The sequence below is a fragment of the Capra hircus genome, chromosome 6 (assembly GCF_001704415.2).
Source record: "Capra hircus breed San Clemente chromosome 6, ASM170441v1, whole genome shotgun sequence".
Classification (NCBI taxonomy): Eukaryota; Metazoa; Chordata; class Mammalia; order Artiodactyla; family Bovidae; genus Capra; species Capra hircus.
In genome coordinates this window covers 5018814-5045385 of record NC_030813.1, presented here as the reverse complement: position 1 = coordinate 5045385, position 26572 = coordinate 5018814, and the positions used below count along the sequence as shown (strand labels likewise).

Below are 26572 nucleotides of genomic sequence, written 5' to 3'. Positions count from 1 at the left end.
AAAAGTATTCCTAACCAAAAAACTAAAAATTTTCTTTGTTGGTGATTTTAAGAGAGCTGCCTAGCTCAAGAGCATAGTTACACAGAGAATGAGAAGGGTGGGGGGCACTCTGCCGGGTGGGTTGGTGACCATCAGAAAGAATTTCACAAAAAGAAATGCAAAAAGGGAGCAAATGATGCTGTCAGCCCCTGAAAAGAAAGTTACTTTTTACATGGTCTGATTTTTCCTTTTACAGAGAAAAGAGAGCCTACTGTGATAGAATAAGAATGCTCAATTTCATGTAGGTGTGTTTTCTGAGCCAAATAAAATACAATGGACTCTGAAATTTGCAAGCCATACAAAATCCCCCAAGAAATATGTGAGTTCTAGAAACAAAAGATTAATTCCAAAACCAAATTAAAGATGTTTCCAAATGATGGCAATGAGCCATATCCTCTTGCCCCTACACCAAAATGTTTAGAAAAACAAAAATCAAAAAATTCAAAGTGTTCTGTAAAATCATAATCAACTTAAGTATTATTAAATTAAAAAAAATCTCTTCCTCTTCGCTACATGTAAGAACAGAAATACTGGGCATGTTCCTCACATACTAGCCTATACAAGTATGAACTTAGAACCCCTTCTTCCCCTCAACACCCTATCTCTAAGTGGACTACATTCCTCCTGTTTCTGTGGGACCTCCCACCCCCGAAAGTGTCCCTTCCAGGCACTGCAGGTTCAGCCTCCTCCCTACTCCTCACCACCTAAACCCGGTGAAGACTGTTTCAAAGGTGTCTCTCATTCACGTTTCCTACTTTCGAACCCCACGGCCGCCTGGTGTGGGTGCTCTGTCTTGCTCAGCTGCGTCCAGCATGCCTGCCTCGGGGCCTCCCTGGCTCCGTCCTGCCTCCTTCGATCTACCCTAGAGGATGACTTAGAGCAACCTTTCCAAAGGGAGCTGATTACGTCATACCCCCTACTCAACATAAACACACCACACAAAAGAAAACATGTTTCTAAGACTCAGGCCAACTCCTCGGTGCTTGCCTGTCTCAAGTGCAGTCAGACTCAACATGCACCCGTGGACCTGGCACCAGGAACAGGCCGTCTTCCTTGGCCCCGTGAGGACCACGCTCACTGCCCCAGGGCCTACATCTGCCAGCACACCCCCTCCACAGTCCTCAGAGCCCCGCTCAAATGCCCACCCCCACCCCAGCATTTCTGGCACCAACTTGCCCACCCCTACCTGATTCAACAGACCTGCTTCTGCACCTACGTTTTGGAGGCCTGCTTCCTAATGTGTTCATGAGAATTCCAAGCTGACTCTCATCCTTAGAAGACCTCTTTCTGTTCTTAATCAAGGCTATAGAAATCTTATTCCGCACTCTGTAGCTAGGGAACTTCTTGCCTCTTCCTCCCCTTGCCAACTACTTCTCCTCTCCTTCCAGCACCTTCACCCATAATGACGCTTTCATTTTTCCTTCAATGACAGCTCACACAGCTCCCACACGATCGCAGGCTGCTCTGGGCAAGACTGGCCTGCACAGTGCTCCAGCTGCTACACTGCTGCCCCACCACGGAGCCCCCAGCTAAATCCAGCAGTGCCTGACGCCGAGGAACTATCAGTCACCCACTCCACTCTGAGCCTGGAGGCCCAGGGTCTCATGCACGGTGTCTGAATAAAGTGCAGCCTACACACATTTGAGAATCCACCAGAAACCTGAACTGTCCGAGGATCAGGGATAGGAATTTCACGGAAGAAAATTAGCACAATACAAAGTGATATAAAAGACTAGTCATTATCTTTAACCATGGGCAATAAATTCCATTTTAAATATTTTTAAAAGCTAATCTGGTTGTTCCTACAAACAAGGCCAGAGACACAGATGTGACCTTAGAACCCTGAAATCTGTGTGAGCTAATTGGGTGTTCTAACTGGTGTTCAAAAGACAGGGTATCTGAACTAACTTTCTAATTGGTCCAGGTGTTTTCCATGCTAACAATCAAAAGTGATTAACCAAGACATGAAGTTTCTGTGGTAAATGGTTACCAAAAAAAAAAAAAAATCCTTTTGAACTTCATATTTACAAAATGGATATTTATGAACATGTACACTAACTCACTGATGGTGTTTTACTTCCATGTGTTTAAACAATATAAACCAAAGGTCCATAATTTTCAGATCATCTTTACCTAAGTATCATGTACTAAAATGGACTTGAGACACTACCCAAAAAGAGTTAAGAAATGGCATTTATACCTCAGCCATAGTTTAGGATGGTCAAGGAGACTTTTTAGACAAAAGACAACAACACGGGTGGAAGGGTATGGGCATGATGCCTTGTGCATCGCTAGGCCTAAGAGGCCTGCAAAAATTGGTGCTATCACTGAGGCTGTTTTAAGTCTTGGTTGAAGCCACACTGTCCAGACTAAGATCCGCTGTCCACTCCCACCTAAAAGAGACCCTACTCCTTCCCCGAAGCATTTCCTCCATCACTCACACAAAGAAACAAGCCAACCAGACGAGAGAAACTGGGTGAGGAACCTACAGAGAGAAAGAAGAGCTCCCCAGGCCAGGCTTTCACTGCGGCTCCCAGAGGGCACCCTGCGCCCCCAGGCAGACCGCTCTCTCGGCACCTAGCAGAGGGAGCCTCCCTCAGAAACCTAACTCTAACCAGAGCATGCAGGTCCTGCACACAGTGATGCTTCCATGACCAAATGAAGGTGCTCGGCACACAGGGTAAGAACTCCTGCTTTTATCAGACCCCAGGCAGAGAATTAATCTAGCGCCATGAAGGGGAAGAAGCTATCCCAACAAACCTAGAGAGCTGAAAACAAACTCTTGTTCTCAGGATGTGGGAAGTCACGAAGCATCTCAACCACGGCCAAGAGTGAGAGAAAAACCTGGGCCATCCGCATCACTATTTAAACCTCAGGCCACGAGACACCTTGGTGAGCTGAGGTCAGCACACAAGCAGGGGATGTGAATGTCACAGAGGAGACAAAAACTGTTGCACCTTTGTCAGAGCAGAGAGGGGAACAGCTGCTGTAAAAGTGGGCAGGTGGAACAAGAGAAATTTTAACTAAATTTCAAAGGTCCATGGTGGGCCACAGAGACACTGCAGGTTCCTGGGGATCCAGATATACTCCAAGTCCAAACCATTTATGACCTATTTCCCACGGGCTCCACCAGTGCTGCTGAGAGCGATGAGAGGGAGGTCTGGAGAGGCCTCCTCAGTGACCCACGAGTGCTGGGCCTGAAAAGGGTTGGAAGGTGAAGCAAGAGTGCTGGAAGGAACCCATCTGCGTGCTGGCTCCCGCGTGGGTACAAGGCGATCATCAGCCACTCCTGGGGAATAAGCACAAACCACAAGGCCACAGACCCTTCTGACATGGGAAACAGATGCCTTTTGCCTCTAAGTGAGGGGCAAGGCACTTGCTAAGCCCTAGTTCTCACCTCCTTTCAGGAGACAAAAGTCACCTGCTGCTACGGGTGAGACAGGAAACCCTCCAGTCTAGGCAAAGGCCTCTGCCCTTGGGGAGGGACAGAACCTGGCCCACCGCACACACCCAGTGCTGGCAGAAAGAGGAGAGGGTCCTGGCAGTGATCCACAGTGCTGCCAGAACAGGAGCAGGGGCCCTCCACTGAGACAAGGCCAAGTTCAGCCACCCGGCTCCAGACCAGGGCTGCAGAACAGACCTTTCTATGACGAAAGGATCATCCTGTACCTACGCTGCCTGCAGAGCAGCCACAGGCCACATGTTCCACCAAGGACCAGTAAAGTGGCTACTGTGAATGGAAAAGTGAATCTTACATTTTATTTCATCTCAATTAGTTAAATTTTAAAGAGCCACATGTGGCCAGTGGCTGGAACACTGCGGCTCCAGCAGGTGTCCACCACAGAGAGGAAGGAAAGCTGAGCACCCCAACCAGAAGCTCTGGTGCACCGGGCCTTCCCCACACGAATGCTGGGGCAGGAGAACCAGGAGCCGGCCACCACCTCAGGTCTTGAGCTGAGGAACCTTCCAGCTGCCGCCTGCTGGAAGGGGCAAAGGCAGAGAGACGGCTTCTGTGGCAGAGACGATGTAGGGACTGCTGAAACCTCATGACTGATGACGAAGAGGGATCAGCACTACTGTGGTATCCCCTGCAGACCTCCCACGAAGACCACAGAAACACCACACCACCCAGGAGGAGATGGAAGCCTATGGTAACTACAGCAACAACACAACCCAAAGATAGCTTAACTACTGACTTGATTAGCTCAACCTCTCATATCAACAGCCTGGCAGAAGAGGTGTACCTACTGCCAAGCAGAAATTACAGATACCAAGGGGACATTTCATGCAAAGATGGGCACAATGAAGGACAGAAATGGCAAGGACCTAACAGAAGCCGAAGAGATTAAGAAGAGGTGGCAAGAAGGATATGAAATTAAAACACAGAAATCCCTTGCATTCCTATACACTAACAATGACAAAGCAGAAAGAGAAATTAGGGAAACAATTCCATTCACCACTGCAATGAAAAGAATAAGATACTTAGGGATATATCTACCTAAAGAAACAAAAGACCTATATATAGGAAACTATAAAACACTGATGAAACAAATCAATGATGACACAAATAGATGGAGAAATAAACCACGTCCATGAACTGGGAGAATCAATATAGTGAAAATGAGTATACTACCCAAAGCAATCTATAGAGTCAATGAAATCCCCACCAAGCTACCAATGGCATTTTTCACAGAGCTAGAACAAATAATTTCACAATTTGTATGGGAATACAAAAAAAACATACAAAAACTTTTGTATGGAAATACAAAAAAAAAAAAAAAATAGCCAAAGCAAACATGACAGAGAAGAATGGAACTGGAGGAATCAACCTGCCTGACTCCAGACTCTACTACAAAGCTACAATCATCAAGTCAGTATGGTACTGGCACAGGCAGAAATATAGATCAATGGAACAAAATAGAAAGCCCAGAGATAAACACATGCACCTATGGACACATAATCTTTGACAAAGGAGGCAAGAATATACAACAGAGAAAAGGCAATCTCTTTAACAAGTGGTGCTGGGAATACTGGTCAACTACCTGTAAAAGAATGAAACTAGAACACTTGCTAACACCATATACAAAAATAAACTCAAAATGGATTAAAGATCTAAACATAAGACCAGAAACTATAAAACTCCTAGAGGAAAACATAGGCAAAACACTCTCCGACATAAACCACAGCAGGATCCTCTATGACCCACGTCCCAGAGTAATGGAAATAAAAGCAAAAACAAACAAATGGGACCTAATTAAATGTAAAAGCTTTTGCACAACGAAGGAAACTATAAGCAAGGTGAAAAGACAGCCTTCAGAATGGGAGAAAATAACAGCAAATGAAGCAACTGACAGAGAATTAATCTCAAAAATATACAAGCAGCTCATGCAGCTCAATACCAGAAAAATAAATAACCTAATTAAAAAATGGGCCAAAGAACTAAACAGACATTTCTCCAAAGAAGACATACAGATGGCTAACAAACACATGAAAAGTTGTTCAACATCACTCATTATCAGAGAAATCCAAATCAAAACCACAATGAGGTAACATCTCATGCCAGTCAGAATGGCTGTTATCAAAAAGTCTACAAACAATAAATGCTGGGGAGGGTGTGGAGAAAAGGGAACCCTCTTACACTGTTGGTGGGAATGCAAACTAGTACAGCCACTATGGAGAAGAGTATGGAGATTCCTTAAAACACTGGAAATAGAACTGCCATATGACCCAGCAATCCCACAGCTGGGCATACACACTGAGGAAACCAGAACTGAAAGAGACACGTGTACCCCAATGTTCATCACAGCACTGTTTACAACAGCCAGGACATGGAAGCAACCCAGATGTCCATCAGCAGATGAATGGATAAGAAAGCTGTGGCACATATACACAATGGAATATTACTCAGCTATTGCAAAAAAACCACTTGAATCAGTTTTAATGAGGTGGATGAAACCAGAGCCTATTATACACAGTGAAGTAAGTCAGAAAGAAAAACACCAATCAGTATATTAATGCATATATATGGAATTTAGAAAGACTGTAACAATGACCCTATATGCAAGACAGCAAAAGAAATACAGATAAAAAGAACAGACTTTTGGATTCTGTGGGACAAGGCGAGGGTGGGATGACTTGAGAATAGCATTGAAACATGTATATTACCATATGCGAAATAGATGACCAGTCCAAGTTTGATGCATTGAACAGAGCACTCAAAGCTGGTACACTGGGACAACCCTGAGAGGAGGGATGGGATGGGGAGGCAGGCAGGGGAGGTTTCAGGATGGGGGACACATATACAACCATTGCTGACTCATGTCAAGTATGGCAAAAACCACTACAATACTGTAAAGTAATTAGCCTCCAATTAAAATAAATAAATAAATTTTTAAAAATAAAATAAAAAAAGGAAGAGGTGGCAAGAATACAAAAAAGAACTGTACATAAAAGCTCTTAATGACCCAGATAACCACAATGGTGTGGTCACTCACCTAGACCCTGACATCCTGGAATGTGAAGTCAAGTGGGCCTTAGGAAACATCACAATGAACAATAATAGTGGAAGTGATGGAATTTCAGCTGAGCTATTTCTAATTCTAAAAAAAAATTATGCTGTTAAGGTGCTGCACTCAATATGCCAGCAAATTTGGAAAACTCAGCAGTGGCCACAAGACTGGAAAAGGTCAGTTGTCACTCCAATCCCAAAGAAATGCAATGCCAAAGAATGCTCAAACTATTACACAACTGTGCTCATTTTACATGTTAGCAAGGTAATACTCAAAAACCTTCAAGCTAGGCTTCAAAGGTACGTGAACCAAGAACTTCCACATGTACAGCTGGATTTAGAAAAGACAGAGGAACCAGAGATCAAATTGTCAACATTCACAAGATCATAGAAAAAGCAAAAGAACTCCAGAAAAACATCTACTTCTGCTTCATTGACTACACTAAAGCCTCTGACTGTGGATCACAACAAACTGTGGAATATTCTTCAAGAGATGGGAATACCAAACCACCTGACCTGCCTCCTGAGAAACCTGTATGCAGGTCAGAAAGCAACAGTTAGAACTGGACATGGGACAGTGGACTGGTTCAATATTGGGAAAACAGACTGTCAAGGCTGTATATTGTCACCCTGCTTATTTAACTCATATGCAGAGTACATCACAAGAAATGCAGGGCTGGATGAAGCACAAGTTGGATTCAAAATTGCCAGGAGAAATATCAGTAACCTCAGATATGCAGATGATAGCACCCTTATGGCAGAAAGTGAAGAAGTGAAGAGCCTCGATAAAGTCTGAAAGAGGAGAGTGAAAAAGGTGTTTTAAAACTCAACATTCAAAAACTAAGATCATGGCATCTGGTCCCATCACTTCATGGCAAATAGATGGGTAAAAACTGGAAACAGTGACAGTTTTTATATTCTTGATCTCCAAAATCACTATGGATGGTGACTGCAGTCATGAAATTAAAAGACACTTGCTTCTTGGAAGAAAAGCTATGACCAGCCTAGACAGTATATTAAAAAGCAGAGAAATTACTTTGCAGACAAAGGTCCAAATAGTCAAAGCTATGGTTTTCCAGTATGATATAGGGATGTAATGAGTTGGGGGGCGATCCTAAGATGGAGGAGGAATATGACAGGGAGACCACTGTCTCCCCCACAAATTCATCAAAAGAACATTTTGAACGCTGAGTAAATTCCACAAAACAACTTCTGAATGCCAGGAGAGGACATCAGGCATCCAGAAAAGTAGCCCATTGTCTTCGAAAGGAGGTAGGAAAAAATATAAAAGATAAAAAGAGAGACAAAAGAGGCAGGGACAAGATCTGTCCTGGGAAGGGAGTCTTAAAAAAGGACAAGTTTCCAAACACCAGGAAATGTTCTGACCGGCATATTTGTGGCAAGCCTTGGAACCTCAGAGGGCAACATAACCAGGAAGAAAAATAAATAAATAATTAAAACCCACAGATTACGTGTCCAATGGTAACTCCCAGCAGAGAAGCAGCGCAGATGCCTGCATCCCCCACTAGCAAGCGGGGGCTGGACAGGGAGGCACGGGCTGCATTGCTTAGGGTAAGGACACGGCCTGAATGCCCTGAGGGGAATCTAAGGGAACGAACTTGAGATAGCAAACCAGACTGTGGGATAGTTACCCTGGGAAAAGCCCTAACCTAAGACACTGCCAGGCCCGCTCGCAGAACAAAGGACTGAGCAGAGCTAGCCGGCTGTGGATTAGCACATCCCCTGCCGGAGACAGGCAGGCGAGGGCAGCCAGAGTCGGAAGGGGGCAATTGTGGCCCCACAGAGGCATCATCAACCAAACTGCAAGCAGGCTTCATCGCTAACCAAGACTTCATTGGGATTCTGGATGGTCGACACCCGCCTGAGAAGGTGCACTGGTTGTACACCCAGAAAACTGATCGGCAGGGATGTGCGAGGAAGTAAGTCGCAGCAACCGATCTCGCCAAACACTTGGGTCACCTGAGCTGCTCCGACCTGGGAAGGGCACAAAACGCAGGCCCAACCGAGTCTGCGCCACTGTGGAGTACCTGAGTGCCTGAACTGGAGCGGCTTAGACCTGGGAGGTGCATGCAACCCAGGGCTGGCCTCCGACGGTTCCCGGCGGAGTAACCTAGAGCCTGAGCAGTGTAGGAAGGAAGGGCACACGCACCGTGAGTGGGGGCAAACCCAGTGTGGCCGAGTCACTGTGAGCACTCCCCACACACGCCAGTGCTATCTGTCTGCAGCGTTCCCCCTTCCCCACAGCACCACTGAACAAGTGAGCCTAAAAAAGTGTCCACCACTGCCCCCAGTGTCAGGGCGGAAATTAGACGCTGAAGAGACCAGGAAACAGAAGAAGCTAAAATAAACAGAGGGAGCCACCTTGGAAGTGACAGGTGCAACAGATTAAAACCCTGTAGTTAGCTCGACTACATAGGAAGTGGCCTATAGATCTTGAGAGGTATAAGCTGGATCAAGGAACTATCTGAAAATGAACTGACCCCACACTGTCCACAACACCAGAGAAAGTCCTAGATATATTTTTACTATTATCATTCTTTAAATTTTTTAAGTCCTCTATTACTCCTTTAATTTTCATTTGTATAACCTACTATTACTTTGCAAAATAAGACCCTAGTTTTTAAGGCAAACTTCACATATATATATTTCATAATTTCTGTGATTTTGTCTTTTTTAGTATTGTATTTTTGAGAATCCAGCCTCTACTCTAGATTTTTAATCTTTGCTTTTTGGTATTTGTTATCAATTTTGTACCTTTAAGAACCCAATCTTCAGTACCCATTTTTACTTGGAAGCGAGATTACTGGCTTGACTGCTCTCTCCTCCTTTGGACTCTTTTTCTCCACCAGGTCACCTCTATACCCTCCCTCCCCCTTCTCTTCTCTACCCAACACTGTGAAGCTCTCTGTGTGTTCCAGACTGTGGAGCGCACATAAGGAAGTGATTACTGGCTAGCTTGCTCTCTCCTCTTTTGATTCCACCTCATCTCATTCGGGTCACCTCTAACCCCCTCCTCCCTCTTCTCCTCTCCATGTAACTCTGTGAGGAAGTGAGGGACAGCATTGCCCTCGTCTCCCTGGTTCTTCTCTGTTACTTGGTCCGTTTCAGGCACTGACAGGACCCCGCCTGGGGTCCTTCTCTGTTGCTGGGCATGTCAGGGGCATGTCAGTGAGGGAAAAGATCGCAGCGGGAAGTGCTTCTGAAGGAAAGAAAGGCAGCCAAGGAGGCAGGGCAATGCTGCTGAGTCACTTTTCATCTTTAACCTAGATGTTTTATCAACAGTGCTGTATAGATGGACAAGTCTTGAGTCTACTGTGAGAATAAGACTGAAAATCAGAGGCAGGAGGCTTAAGTCCAAATCCTGAAGAAAACCAGAGAACTCCTGACTCCAGGGAATATTAATCAACAGGAGCTCCTCAAACGCCTCCATACCTACACTGAAACCAAGCACCACCTAAGGGCCAACAAGTTCCAGAGCAAGACATACCACACAAATTCTCCAGAAACACAGGAACATAGCCCTGAGCTTCAATATACAGGCTGCCCAAAGTCACTCCAAAACCCAATGACATCTCATAACTCATTACTGGACACTTCATTGCACTCCAGAGAGAAGAAATCCAGCTCCACCCACCAGAACACCGACACAAGCTTCCCTAACCAGGAAACCTTGACAAGCTACCTGTCCAACACCACTGACAGTGAGGAAACTCCACAATAAAGAGAATTCCACAAACTGCCAGAATACGGAAAGGCCACCTCAAACACAGCAATATAAACAGGATGAAGAGGCAGAGAAATACCCAGCAGGTAAAGGAACAGGATAAATGCCCACCAAACCAAACAAAAGAGGAAAAGATGCAGAATCTACCTGATAAAGAATTCTGAATAATGACAGTGAAAATGATCCAAAATCTTGAAATCAAAATGGAATCACAGATAAATAGCCTGGAGACAAGGATCGAGAAGATGCAAGAAAGGTTTAACAAGGACATAGAAGAAATAAAAAAGAGTCAGTATATAATGAATAATGCAATAAATGAGATCAAAAACACTCTGGAGGGGGCCGACAGTAGAATAACGGAGGCGGAAGACAGGATAAGTGGGGCAGAAGACAGAATGGTAGAAATAAATGAAGCAGAGAGGAAAAAAGAAAAATGAATTAAAAGAAATGAGGACAACCTCAGAGACCTCTGGGACAATGCTAAATGCCCCAACATTCGAATCATAGGAGTCCCAGAAGAAGAAGACAAAAAGAAAGACCATGAGAAAATACTTGAGGAGATAATAGTTGAAAACTTCCCTAAAATGTAGATGGAAATAATCACCCAAGCCCCCACAATGGGACACCTGTCTGGGATAGAGGAGAAGCATTTGAGACTTTGCAGAGTGAACCAGCTGGTCTGTGGCAGTCTGAATTGAATGAGAATCACTCAGAAAACCCTTGCTGTAGCCCCACATACCCCGGCCAGGGTCATGGGTCCTCGGGAAGGCAGAGAGGCTGGGAGCTGGAGCACAGTGACTGCCGAGCAACCCCAGGGCGAGGTCTGCTGTTGACTGAGGACAGACGGCCCAAGGGGACCTGAGGGGAGAGATCGCAGTGGGAAGTGCTTCTGAAGGAAAGAAAGGCAAACAAGGAGGCAAGGCAATGCTGCTGAGTCACATACAGGGGGTAGAGCCATCTCTATAGCCTCCCCCTACACTCCACACCCCCAGCCAAACACACACGTCAGCACTAGACAGCTGAAAACACCCCAGAGAAAGGGGCCCTTTAAGCCCCTGACATGCCCAGCAACAGAGAAGGACCCCAAGCGGGGTCTTGTCAGTGCCTGAAATGGACCAAGTAACACAGAAGGACCAGCCAGAGGCCCTCTGACTGCCAGGTGCCAGAGGCTAGGAGAAGACTGCAGTAGGCCACAGCTCTGTGGCTAAGGCAACTGTTATCCCTACACTCTTGGCACTGTCAGAGTTCCCATGATCCAAGAAGCTGTGCCACCTCCGTGAACAATCCTCATTGGGGCAGAGCTGCCAGAAGCTAGGAAAAACCCGGATAGGGCTGTACCTCCTGTGACAACAGCTGCCAGCACCCCTGTGTATTGGGCATCGCCAGGGTCCCGGTGATCCAAGCTCGCATGCCACCCCTCGAGGGGTCCCCACTGGGACAGAGCAGCCAGGGGCTAGAAAAGACCCTGAGAGCACCCTACTCTCCAACGTCCTAGCCACTGGCTCCCCTGGGTACTTGATACTACCAGGGCCCCTGGGACCCAAGCAGCTGTAACACCTCCACACCAGAACTTCCTAGGGGCAGACGCAAGTGCTCCAGAGCAGCCTCAGGAGCAAACCCTGGTGGACGACTCACATGCAGAGGTGGAGGTAAAACCACGACTGAAACCAGGGGCAGGGTGGCTAAGGAAGAGAACACACACTCTTCCCGCCAGTGGTAAAAGCTGCAGATTAAATCCACACAACCAACTAGGCAGACTTTGCATCTACAGAATATACAAAAGGACAATGAGAGGTCCTCCAAAAGAAATGCATCAGCATGGGCAGATTCAGACATTAGAGGCAAGAGCACGCAAGAGTGGGACCAGATCAGAGTCTGAGCCACCCCTACAACAGGTCTAGAGACCAGACCAGCTCAGTATTGGAGGGCATCCTAGGAGGACAATGTGACTGTAACTCACAGCAAGGGAAAAGACGGTCACAGCTGAGATCCAAGAAAAACATTTATTATTCTTACATTTTAACATGTGCTGTAGTTCCTTGTAGATTTTCTTCTTTTTCCCCTTCTTTCCCCTCTGTTGCTATAGTTTTTTATTTTCTAGTACTGTTAAATCTCTATACTTTTGAGAATTCTTTTTGTCAATCACACTCTTTATTTCCTTTAAATATGTCTGCCTTTACATAGGCCTTTTGCAGTTTGGAGGGTTTCTACCCTTTTTTTCTTTAATTTTTAAAATTTTTTTAAAATTTATTTTTCTTTTGTACATATGTTCTTTTCTTATTCTTTCCCTGTTGTAGTTATTCTTTAATATATGTAAATCTCCTTTATTTACCTCTATTTAACTTTGCTTTTCTATACTATCTTTTCTGTTCTCTCTTTTTCTCTCCATGTTTATTAGCCTCTTTTGCTTTTGTTTCTTTATTCCCCAGTTGGTGTACTACTTTGGTTTTGTTTTCAGTTTATGCTTTAGTTAGTTTTCTTTTTACCTGGTTGGTATCATTTTTGCCTTCATTTGCTTGCTTGGTCAATCTCGTCTACTTTCTTTTTGGGGGGACTGTTTTGAATTTTTTTATGTGTATATATATATTACATTATTTTTGTTAGCATTTGCCTGATTTTGTAGTTTCATCTGTCTGGGGTTTCCATTTTGTTTCCTGTTTTAGTGTGTTTGCTTTAATCCCCTTTTATGCCATAACAAACCACCTGTGGAATCTCAGTTCCCTGGCGAGAGATGGGGTCCTGAGCCTTTGGAGTGGGAGCACTGACAACAAGACTCTAAACTACCAGAAAACTTACGACCCCAGAGTTATTAATTAGTGAGAACTCCCACAGAGGCTTCCACCTGTATACAAGACATAAAATCACCCAACTGCTGGCAGAACCCAGAGCAGGATGCCTCACCCAAACAACAAGACAAACACACAAACCCCTACCCTCAGCACAAGGGATTACCACCTCATATTTGTGCCTACCAGAGGGGGAGGGAAGCTTACCTCCTCCCAACAGAGCACAAGTCACACCCAACAAAAGCCTACACAAACCACTTGACCAACCCTACCAACCAAGAGCAGAAATCAAAAGGAACAAAGAATCCAACTTCAAAGCCTGACAAAAGATCTTAGACACAATACATTTTTTAGAAAATGAAAAGGCAGAGAAGTATTGTGCAAATGATGGAACAAACTCAAAACACACAAGAGCAACTAAACAAAGAGGAAATAGGCAAACTATCTGAAAAAGAATTCAGAGTAATGATAGTAAAGATGTTAAAACATAGAATGGAGAAAATGCAAGAAGCAATCAACACAATTAACACAATTACCCAGGACACAGAAGAAATAAAGAATAAACAAATAGATGAATAACTCAATTACTGGAATTAGTATTACTCTGGAAGGAATCAATAGTAGATTAACGGAAGCAGAAGAATAGATAGGTGAGCTGGAAGACAGGATGGTGGAAATAATCCCTGAAGAGCAGAATAAAAGAAGAATGAAAAGAATCGACGACAGCCTCAGAGACCTCTTGGACAAAGTTAATCACACCCACATTCGAGCTATAGGGGTCCCAGAGGAAGAGAAGGACACTGAGAAAATTTCTGGAGGGATTATAGCTGAAAACTTCCCCAGCATGCGAAAGGAAATAGTCAGTCAAGTCCAAGAAGTGCAGAGAGTCCCCTACAGGATAAACCCAAGGAGAAACACATCAAAACACATACTCATCAAGATAACAGAGATTAAACACAAAAAAGAATATTAAAAACAGCAAGGGAAAAGCAACAAGTAACATACAAGGGAAAACCCATAAGATTAACAGTTGATCTTTCAGCAGAAGCTCTACAGGCCAGAAGGGAACGTCAGGATATATTTAAAGTACAGAAAGGAAAAAATCTACAACCAAGATTACTCTACCCGGCAAGGATCTCATTCAGAATTGAAGAAATCACAAGCTTTACAGAAAAGCATATATTAAGAGAATTTAGGACCACCAAACTGCTTTACTACAAATATTAAAGCAATAAGCCTATATAAGCATGGGCGGCTGCAACCAGTACACTAAGTGCAGCCGAGAGGAGCTACCCCATGTCCAAGGTCAGGGGCAGAAGCCGGGAGGACCCGATGTTCGAAGGATGGCGGCCAAGACGAGTTACTCCACGTCCAAGGTCAGGGGCAGCGGCCAAGATTACCAGGCTGTGACAGTGCAGGAATGGCCGAGAGGAGCTATCCTGCATCCGAGGTCAGGGCCAGCGGTTAGGAGGAACTACCCCTTGTCTGAGGCCAGGGGTGGTGGCCGAGAGGAGCTAACCTGCGTCCAAGGCCAGGGGCGGCGGCCGAGAGGAGCTACCCTGCGTTCAAGGCCAGGGGTGGAAGCTGGGAGGAGCAACCCCATGCCCAAGGCCAGGGGCGGCGGCCGGAAGGAGCAATCCCAGTTGCAAGGAGCGGTGGCTGCACAGGTGCAGGAGGGCCTAGAGGAGTTATCCCATGTGGTCAGGAAGGGCGGCGATGAGGAGATACACTTTGTCCAAGGTTAAGGAGCAGTGGTTGCGCTTTGCTGAAGCAGCCGTGAAGAGATACCCCACGCCCAAGGTAAGAGAAACCCAAGTAAGATGGTAGTTGTTGCAAGAAAGCATCCAAGGGCAGACACACTGAAACATACTCACAGAAAACTAGTCAATCTAATCACACTAGGGCCACAGACTTGTCTAACTCAATGAAACTAAGCCATGGCCACGGGGCAACCCAAGACAGGCGGGTCATGGTGGAGAGGTCTGACAGAATGTGGTCCACTGAAGAAGGGAATGGCAAACAACTTCAGTATTCTTGCCTTGAGAACACCATGAACAGTATGAAAAGGCAAAATGATAGGACACTGAAAGAGGAACTCCCTAGGGCAGTAGGTACCCAACACGCTACTGGAGATCAGTGGAAAAATAACTCCAGAAAGAATGAAGGGATGGAGCCAAAGCAAAAATAACACCCAGCTGTGGATGTGACTGGTGATAGAAGCAAGGTCCGATGCTGTAAAGAGCAATATTGCATAGGAACCTGGAATGCCAGGTCCATGAATCAGGGAAATTGAAAGTGGTCAAACAGGAGATGGCAAGAGTGAACATCAACATTCTAGGAATAGGTGAACTAAAATGGACTGAAATGGGGGAATTTAACTCAGATGACCATTGTATCTACTACTGCGGGCAGGAATCCCTCAGAAGAAATGGAGTAGCCATCATGGTCAACAAGAGAGTCCGAAATGCAGTACTTGGATGCAGTCTCAAAAACGACAGAATGATCTCTGTTTCCAAGGCAAACCATTCAATATCACAGTTATCCAAGTCTATGCGCCAACCAGTAACGCTGAAGAAGCTGAAGTTGAACGGTTCTATGAAGACCTACAAGACCTTTTAGAACTAACACCCAAAAAAGATGTCCTTTTCATTATAGGGGACTGGAATGCAAAAGTAGGAAGTCAAGAAACACCTGGAGTAACAGGCAAATTTGGCCTTGGAATACAGAATGAAGCAGGGCAAAGGCTAATAGAGTTTTGCCAAGAAAATGTACTGGTCATAGCACACACCCTCTTCCAACCATATAAGAGAAGACTCTACACATGGACATCACCAGATGGTCAACACTGAAATCAGATTGATTATATTCTTTGTAGCCAAAGATGGAGAAGCTCTATCCAGTCAACAAAAACAAGACCAGGAGCTGACTGTGGCTCAGATCATGAACTCCGTATTACCAATTTCAGACTTAAATTTGAAGAAAGTAAGGAAAACCACTAGACCATTCAGGTATGACCTAAATCAAATCCCTTATGATTATACAGTGGAAGTGAGAACTAGATTTCAGGGCCTAGATCTGATAGATAGAGTGCCTGATGAACTATGGAATGAGGTTCGTGACATTGTACAGGAGACAGGGATCAAGACCATCCCCATGGAAAAGAAATGCAAAAAACCAAAATGGCTGTCTGGGGAGGTCTTACAAATAGCTGTGAAAAGAGAGGCGAAAAGCAAAGGAGAAAAGGAAAGATAGAAGCATCTGAATTCAGAGTTCCAAAGAATAGCAAGAAGAGATAAGAAAGCCTTCTTCAGCGATCAATGCAAAGAAATAGAGGGAAAGAACAGAATGGCAAAGACTAGAGATCTCTTCAAGAAAATCAGAGATACCAAGGGAACATTTCATACAAAGATGGGCTCGATAAAGGACAGAAATCGTATGGACCTAACAGAAGCAGAAGAGATTAAGAAGAGGTGACAAGAATAAACAGAAAAAATGTACAATAAAGTTCTTCACGACCCAGAAAATCACAATGGTATGATCACTCGTCTAGAACCAGAAATCCTGGAATGTGAAGTCAAGTGGGCCTTGGAAAGCATCACTACGAACAAAGCTAGTGGAGGTGATGGAATTCCAATGGAGCTATTTCAAATCCTGATGCCAAAGAATGCTCAAACTACTGCACAATTGCACTCATCTCACATGCTAGTAAAGTGCTCAAAATTCTCCAAGCCAGGCTTCACCAAAACGTGAACTGTGAACTTCCTGATGTTCAAGCTGGTTTTAGAAAAGGCAGAGGAACCAGAGATCAAATCGCCAACATCCCTGGATCATCGAAAAAGCAAGAGAGTTCCATAAAAACATATATTTCTGCTTTATTGACTATGCCAAAGCCTTTGACTATGTGGATCACAAGAAACTGTCGAAAATTTTTAAAGAGATGGGAATACCAGAGCACCTGACCTGCCTCTTGAGAAATCTGTATGCAGGTCAGGAAGCAACAGTTAGAACTGGACATGGAACAACAGACTGCTTCCATATAGGAAAAGGGGTATGTCAAGGCTGCATATTGTCACCCTGCTTATTTAACTTATATGCACAGTACATCATGAGAAACGCTGGACTGGAAGAAACACAAGCTGGAATCAAGATTGTCGGGAGAAATATCAATAACCTCAGATATGCAGATGACATCACCCTTATGGCAGAAAGTGAAGAGCAACTAAAAAATGAAAGCCAAAGTGGAGAGTGAAAAAGTTGGCTTAAAGCTCAACATTCAGAAAACGAAGATCATGGCATCTGGTCCCATCACTTCATGGGAAATAGATGGGGAAATAGTGGAAACAGTGTCAGACTTTATTTTTTTGGGCTCCAAAATCACTGCAGATGGTGATCGCAGCCATGAAATTAAAAGACGCTTACTCCTTGGAAGAAAAGTTATGAGAAACCTAGACAGCATATTCAAAAGCAGAGACATTACTTTGCCAATAATGGTCCATCTAGTCAAGGCTATGGATTTTCCAGTAGTCATGTATGGATGTGAGAGTTGGACTGTGAAGAAGGCTGAGTGCCGAAAAATTGATGCTTTTGAACTGTGGTGTTGGAGAAGACTCTTGAGAGTCCCTTGGAATGCAAGGAGATCCAACCAGTCCATTCTGAAGGAGATCAGCCCCGGGATTTCTTTGGAAGGAATGATGCTAAAGGTGAAACTCCAGTACTTTGGCCACCTCATTGGGAAAGTGTTGACTCATTGCAAAAGACTCTGATGCTGGGAGGGATTGGGGACAGGAGGAGAAGGGGACAACAGAGGATGAGATGGTTGGACGGCATCACTGACTTGATGGACGTGAGTCTGAGTGAACTCCAGGAGTTGGTGATGGACAGGGAGGCCTGGCGTGCTTCAATTCACAGGGTCGCAAAGAGTCGGACATGACTGAGTGACTGAACTGAACTGATATTGGCAATAAACACAAGAGAAAGGAAAGACCCTCAAAGACAAATCCAAAACAATTAAGAAAATGCCAATAGGAACATATATATCAATAATTAATTTAAATGTAAGTGTATTAAACACTCCAAAAGACACAGATTGGCTGAATGGATACAAAAACAAGACCCATACATATGCTGTCTACAAGAGATCCACTTCAGACCTAGAGACACATATAGACTGAAAGCAAAAGGATGGAAAATGATATTCTATGCAAATGGAATCAAAAGAAAGCTGGAGTGGCAATTCTCACTTCAGACAATATAGACCTCAATATAAAGAATACTATAAGAGATAAAGAAGGGCACTACGTAATGATCAAGTAAACGATCCAAAAAAAGATAGCAATTATAAATATTTATGCACCCACAGAGGAGCACCTCAATACATAAGGCAAACACTAACAGACATAAAGGGGAAAACTGACAGCAATAAAATAATAGCAGGGGACTTTTTATCCCACTCACACCAATGGACAGATCATCAAAACAGAAATTTAACAGGCAAACACAAACCTGAAATGAAACACTAGATCAAATGGACCTAATTGATGTCTTATGGACTTTTCACCCAAATGCACAAGAACACACATACTTTCTTCTCAAGTGTACATGGAACATTCTCCAAGACAGACAATATCTTGTGTCACAAATCAAACTTCAGTAGATAAAAAACTCTGAAATCATATCAGTCATCTTTTCTGACCACAACACTATGAGACTAGATATCAATCACAGGGAAAAAAACTACAAAAAAACACAAACCCATGGAGATTAAATAGTATGTTTCTAAATAATGAACAGGCTACTGAAGAAATCAAAAAAGAAATCAACAAATTCTTAGAAACAAATGACAATGAAAACACAACAACTCAAAACCTACTGGATGCAGCAAAAGCAGTTCTGAGGGAAGTTTACAGCAATGCAATCCTACCTCAAGGAACAAGAAAAACGTCAAGCAGACAACCTGAATTTACACCTAAAACAACTGGAAAAAGAACAACAAAAACAACAAAAAACCCAGTTGGTAGAAGGAATGAAATCATACAGATCAGAGAAGAAATAAATGAAAAATAGATAAAGAAAAACACAGTAAAGTTTAAGAAAACAAACAGCTGGTTCTTTGAGAAGATAAAAAAAAAAAAAAAAAAGACAAACTATTAGCCAGACTCATCAGGAAAAAAAAGAGAAGAATAAAATCAACAAAACTAGAAATGAAAAAGGAGAGGTTACAACAGACAACACAGAAATACCAAGGATCATAAGAGACTATTACAAACAGCTATATGTCATTAAAATGTACAACCTAGAAAAAATGGAGAGATTCTTAGAAAAGTTCTATCTTCCCAGACTGAACCAGGAAAAAATAGAAATTATTAACAATCCAGTAACAAGCACAGAAATTGAAATGTGGTAAAAAATTTCCTCCAAAAAAGCAGCCCAGGGTCAGATGGCTTCACAGGTGAATTCTATCAAACATTTAGAGAAGAACTAATCCCTATCCTTCTAAAGCTCTTCCAAAATTGCAGCAGAAGGAACACTTCTAAACTCATTTGATGAGGCTACCCTCACCGATACCAAAACCAGACAAAGACAACACAAAACAAGAAAACGATAGGCCAATATCACTGACGTACATAAGGCAAAAATTCTCAACAAAATTCTAGCAAACAGAATTCAACAACACACTGAAAAGATCACACACCATGATTCAGCTGGGTTTATCCCAGTGATGCAAGGATTCTTCAATATACACAAATCAATCAATGTGATACACCATATTAACAAACTGAAAGATAAAAACCATATGATAATCTCAACAGACGCAGAAAAAGTTTTGACAAAATACTCATGTACGATTTAAAAAACTGTTCAAAAATGGGTATAGAAGGAACCTAGCTCAATATAATAAAGACCATATATGATAACCCCACAGCAAACATTATTCTCAATGGTGAAAAACTGAAAGCATTCCCTCTAAGATCATGAACAAGACAAGGGTGCCTACTCTCACCACTATTATTTGTCATAGTTTTGGAAGTCCTAGCTATGGCAATTAGAGAAGGAAAACAAATGAAAGGAATCCAGATTAGAAAAGAAGAAGTAAAGCTCTTACCGTTTGCAGCTGATATGATAGTATATATAGAAAACCCTAAGGATACCATCAGAAAATTACTAGAGCTGATCAGTGAATTTAGCAAAGTGGCAGGATACAAAACCAATACACAGAAATCACTTGCATTTCTATACACTAACAATGAAATATGAGAAAGAGAAATTAAGGAATCAATACCATTTACCATTGCAACGAAAAGAATAAAATACCTAGGAATAAACCTCCGTAAGGAGACAAAAGTGCTGTATACAGAAAACTATAAGACACTGATGAAAGAAATTAAAGACAACATAAATAGATGGAGAGAGATTCCAGGTTCCTGGGTTGAAGAATTAATACTGTGAAAGTGACTATACTGCCAAATGTAATCTATAGGTTCAATGCAATCCTTGTCAAATTACCAATGGCATTTTTCACAGAACTAGAACAATAAATTTCACAATTCATATGGAAACACAAAAGATCCCGGACAGCCAAAGCAATTTTGAGAAAGAAGAATGAAGCTGGATGAATCAACCTTCCTGTCTTTACACAATACTACAAAGCTATAGTCATCAAGACAGTATGGTACTGGCACAAAAACAGAAACCAATGGAACAAGATCAAAAGCCCAGAGATAAACCCAAGTACCTATAGGTACCTTATTTTTGACAAAGGAGGCAAGAATACACAATGAGGCAAAGACAGCCTCTTCAATAGACAGTGCTGGGAAAACTGGACGGCTACATGTAAAAGAATGAAATTAGAATACTTCCTAATGCCACACACAAAGATAAACTCAAAACGCATTAAAGACCTAAATGAAAGGCCGTAAACTATAAAACTCCTAGAGGAAAACATAGGCAGAACACTCAATGACATAAATCACAGCAAGATCCTCTATGATCCACCTCCTAGAGTAATGGAAATAAACACAAAAGTAAACAAGTGGGACCTAATTAAATTTAAAAGATTTGCACAGCAAAGCAAACTATAAACAAGAAGAAAACACAACCCTCAGAATGGGAAAAATAATAGCACATGAAACAACTGACAAAGGATTAATTTCCAAAATATACAATCAGCTCATACAACTCAATACCAGAAAAACAACCAACCCAATCAAAAAACTGGCAAAGGACCTAAACAGACATTTCTCCAAAGAAGACATACAGATGGCTAACAAACACATAACAAGATGCTCAACATCACTCAATGTTAAGAGAAATGCCAATCAAATTTACAATGAGATATCACCTCACAATGGTCAGAATGGCCATCATCATAAAGTCTACGAACAATACATCCTGGAGATGGTGTAGAGCAAAGGGAAGCCTCCTGCACTGTTGGTGGGAATGGAAATTGATACAGCCACTAAGGAGAGCAGTTGGTAATTCTTAAAAAATGGCAATTCCTTAAAAAAATCAGGAATAAAACCACCATATGACCCAGCTAGGCATATACTACTAGGCATCCCACTACTAGGCATATACCCTGAGGAAACCAAAATTGAAAAAGACGCATGTAACCCAATGTTCATTGCAACTCTATTTACAATAGCTAGGACACAGAAGCAACCTAGATGTCCATTGACAGATAAATAGTTTAGGAAGCTGTGGTACCTATATACAATGGAATATCACCCTGCCAAAAAAAGGAAGGCATTTGTGTCAGTCCTAATGAGGTGGATGAACCTAGAGCCTATTATACTGAGGGAAGTAAGTCAGAAAGAAAAAAACAATTATTGTATACTAATGCATATATACATGGGATCCTGAAAGATGGTACTAATGAGCCTATTAGCAGAGCGGCAATGGAGACACAGACATTGAGAACAGACCCATGGACACAGGTGGACAGGGAAGGAGGAGAGGGTTGCAGGTTCAGAGAGTAACACGGAAACATACTTTACCATATGTAAAGCAGACAGACAATGCAAATTTGCTGTATGCCTCAGGAACTCAAACCGGGCTCAGTAACAACCTAGAGGCTTAGGGTAGGGAGGCAGGTGGGAGGGAGGTTCATGTGGGAGGGGACATGGGTAAACCTATGGCCGATTCATGTTTGGTAGAAACCAACGCAACACTGTAATGCAATTATCATTCAATTAAAAATAAATGTATTAAAAAAAGAACAGATCATAATAATACCTACCTCATTGAGGTTGAATGCATTCACGAACTGTTGTGAGGCTCACATGAATCAACAAACCTGAACATCCAGAATATAGTACCTGACATGTGATTACTGGCCTTTGAATTTAACTATTAGTATTATTCTCATGAATAAACAAAGTAAAAACCATATTATTTAAATTGGAAATATTGCCCATTCTTGAGAACACCCAAAAGGTATTTTTTCCCTGAATTCAAACATCCTTTTCTGAGGTATAACTTTGTAAAGCAGTTTAACATGTACTCAGAAGGCCCAGATTTTGGTTAACATCATGAGTTTTGCTCTGGTCTAAAACATATTATTGGCAGTACTGTAACAACTATACGTACATAAAATAACCTCTTAAACAACATTAAACCTCTTTAATAGTGCTCACTGTGTAATAAATACTTGAATCTGTACATAAGTCAAATGAAGAGGAGTAATATTTATCTAACCCTTCACTGTCTATGAAGTACTTAGCGTTACTCCAGCTCCAAATATCCACATAATATGAGTACTGTATTTTAAACGAGAATGAGAAACCTAATGTGGATTTACTCTAGTGAGCACAGAAGCTGCCTCCCTTCACCACCACAAACACAAGAAGAATGTTTTCTTAACAGGACCTCAGAGGTTATCTTTTATAGCCTACAGTACTAAAGTGGAAAGCTGGAATATTATTACACTGGCAAGGATATTACTATTATTTGTTTCCTCTAAAGTTCTTATTTTACAGCTAAGGTAAAAAATGGAATTCAGGAGAAGCCTAAATTAGAACTGCTCTTAAGGGGATTAGGCACATCTCTCAAAATCTGAAAAAATTTGGCATTTACATATAGACCATAAAAAGGCCAAACTGAAAAGAACTGTGTGAAAGGTAATGCAGTGAAAACAGATGGATAGAGCAAAACCAAGAGGAGCTATTTAAAAACTAGATCAAATTTTCAAGTGGGAAGTCCATGTAAAGTTGGTGTCCTAAACTGAACGGTGAGCTAAGAAGGGCAGCTAGACAGAGGGTGAGCTGCTGCCATTTTTTTCTAGCATGTGACGCAGATGCTGGGGTCTGAAAAAGCTGTATATCACAGAGTGACAATGGTCCAGTGAGAGGTGCTGACAGCAGAGGCACAAAGGGCACCCTTGGAAAAAGAATGATGGACAGCACCGGGCACACCCTGCAGAGCCAGGAGCTTGTCTGCCACCTCCCACGATAATTCAAATTGTCTTCAACCTCTCTCTTGCAAATACACTCGCTCACATACATTCTTTAACAGCCACATGCTGACAGGTGCACCTCTGTTCGGGAAGTGCTGGCATCTGCATTTCTGGCAAATACTCGGCTACATTCACTTGGCTGTTGGACAGTCGTAACTCCTGTTACTCCTAAGAACTAGTTCACAATTTAAAGAAGGGGAGGGCTCTGTGGGTTTGGATTTTTGTTTCTTTCATTGTTATGTCTTAAAAAAAAAAGATAGGCTCAAATATTCACCACAAGCATAAAGTTTCAGATATACCACCTTTGCTTTCTCAGGTAAAGTTAAATATCTTTAAAATCAGCGTGGATCTTTTAAGAAATGAGATAGAATATTATCTTACCCTGGTGTGAGTACGAATGTGCATCTTCAGGCCGTCATTTTTACTGAATCCTTTCTCACAGTAAGGGCACTGATAGGGACGCTCACCTACAAGATAAAGGCAGGCTTCCTGTCAGAAAAGTCTGCAGCAGCAAAGCAGGCACGTGCTCCCACTCCTCCTGCGCCTTCGCAAGCACCTGGGCACGGGCAAGAAGAGACTCAGGCACAGCCAGGCGGCCCTGCACCTCAGGGCAGAGGAGGAACTTCCCCTCCTGCGGAGAGGCAGTGAGCCCGGAGCACTTCCTGCACTCAGATACCAGCCACATTTACCAGCAGCAGGCTCGCTCCCTCTGCTAAGTCACTTCAGTCAAGTCTGACTCCTTGTGACCCCATGGATGGGAGCCTACCACAGGAGCCTGGGATTCTGCAGGCAAGAATACTGGAGTGGGTTGTTGTGCCCTCCTCCAGGGATCTTCCCAACCCAGGGTCAAACCTCCATCTTTTACGTCTCCTGCACTGGCAGGCAGGTTCTTTAGCACCAGTGCCACCAGGGAAGCCCTTTCCTTTTAATATTTCATACCGAATTAAACCTCCTAACTGTAAGAATTGGTTCAAAAGATTTTGCATCAGTGTGCTCTGTACTGAACATAATAGGGATCTTTGTTTCACTGATACTTTGTTTTTTAAAAAAGATTTCATAGTCTACCTCAATAAGGTTATGAGTTTTAAAAGGATTTAATAAAATTGATATATGTTAAACAGAACTGGTTAAACTAAATAATAAGTGATTCATTCTTTCTATTATAACTGAGAAGAAGTTATTATCTAGAAAACAGCTAAATCCATTTTCTTACACAAGCAAGCATACTCATCCACATCACACTTTCTAAAAAGTTTTACTGTTAAAAAAAAAAAAAAAGACAAAATTTAATCTCCAGGACGAATGTGAAGCTACTCAACTTGTCAAAGCTTAGTTATTCAGAATGGACAGTAACTCAAAATCACTAGTATGAAGAAATGGCAATGCACCTACATGATAGGATGCTAGATCCCGGCTGCAAACAGACATCAATACAGTAACATATGTGCCTTCAGTACACATATAACTTCTGTCTTCCCTTCCCCTCAGAGACAGGCCTTTGGACAAGTTGTATGCTGGTCCTCTGCTCCCTTACATCCCATTTGATTCTCATTCTCACTCAGTCTCATTCCAGCACAGGCTACTCGAGTCACGCCAGTGAATGTGCCCATCAGGTCGACAGTGAGCTTCTTGCAGCTTAAACCGGTGGTCACTTCTCGTCACGGTCTTGCCTGACCTCTGCCCAGTTGCTTTACAAAGTGTCCAGCCACGTTCCTGGGACCGGAGGCCCTGAGGCACAGTGGGGCTTGCGGTGCTCTCTGAACCCCTGTCGACAGTAAGGTCGCCTGCAAACAACTGGGGCAGAGTCTACAGCTCAGCAACGGCCCAGCCTCTCCTTGAGACACACCCAGGACACTCCCTCTCAACTCTCTCTGAAGAGGACAGTGTGAAACAACGACAACCACTCGAGGAGGAAGAAAGAAAAACCGAAAAGTAACAAAGGCAGCAGAGACTGGAACAGGACTCTGATGAACTAGCTAGGCTTACCAATTTTCTTCTGGGAGACGCAATCAACTTTTGCACTAAGTAAATCAACTAAGAGTTCTTGACTGTATTATGGTTGTGAACCTGGGTAGGTGTGGCTTTTCATACACACGGAAAATAAAGACTTAGTAGGGTCCAATTTATTTGAACAACTAGGAAAAAAGAATCTTATTTTAACCCTAAAATGATAGCATACATTTATCTTCATTCCAGATCTCTGTTGAGCTCCTATCTTGAGGTATCTGTATTTCACCAACAATTAAAATTCAGCATTCATGAACTTTATCCTCTGCCACTGTGTGTCCTATGTATGCTCTCCTGATTAGTTATGCCACATTCATCCACTTACCAAAAAAGAAACTTAAATGGCCATTTTTCACTTCTCCCTACATCTAACCTCTAAGTTTTATTAATTTCCGTTCTCTGATATTTGTAGAATTTTTTTCCTCGACAACAAGAACAAAAAAAATATTCATAGCATCAGCCATAATAGTAAGAGCATCAATGACAGAATAACAGAAATTATCATTTATTGATTTCTTAATCACTGAACTTTAACAATGTAAACTCACTGAAAAAAAGACTAGAAGAAAACAGCAAGTTGCTAATGCTTATGGAGGTAACTCCTATATCACACAAGTCCAGATAATTTTATTTCCTTCTTGAGAAAGTATGAAAAGGAAGTAACTTTTTAGATTTTCAATGTAAATTCATTTTACAGTAGTGATAAGAAGAGTGCTAAAATGAGTACTAAAATATTTCCTTCTTAATCTATTAACAAATAAATCTAGATTACAGATAAAGCATGATAAACAGTAAAATTGTTGGTAAAGATGTTTCAGAAATTTTTAGCAATCATAAATTAACTTAATATTCATAGCTATTCTCTTTGTATCAAAGACAGAACTTTATGTGTGTGTGATTGCTCTCCAAATACAAATAGAATAGCCAGAAAAATATAAAAGAATCAAAGGTTTATAGTTGTTGGTTATATGAATTAAACCTAATGAAACACATCAAATTATTAGTTTCTTTCACGACAGCCAAAATTGATTAAGCAA

General features: G+C 42.5%; 1 protein-coding gene across 5 annotated transcripts in view; it reads right to left on the bottom strand.

Moving 5' to 3' along the window:
• The window catches only part of PRDM5 (PR/SET domain 5), a 258616-nt gene that overhangs the window by 57574 nt on the left and 174470 nt on the right, over nucleotides 1-26572 (bottom strand). For 3 of the 5 annotated variants that reach the window (XM_018049168.1, XM_018049170.1, XM_018049169.1), the window contains one exon: nucleotides 23910-23995. The exons of the other annotated variants lie outside the window; for them this stretch is intronic. In XM_018049168.1, coding sequence (XP_017904657.1) covers nucleotides 23910-23995 — 86 coding nt within the window. The remainder of the gene's footprint in view (nucleotides 1-23909; nucleotides 23996-26572) is intronic. 5 annotated transcript variants of the gene reach the window in all.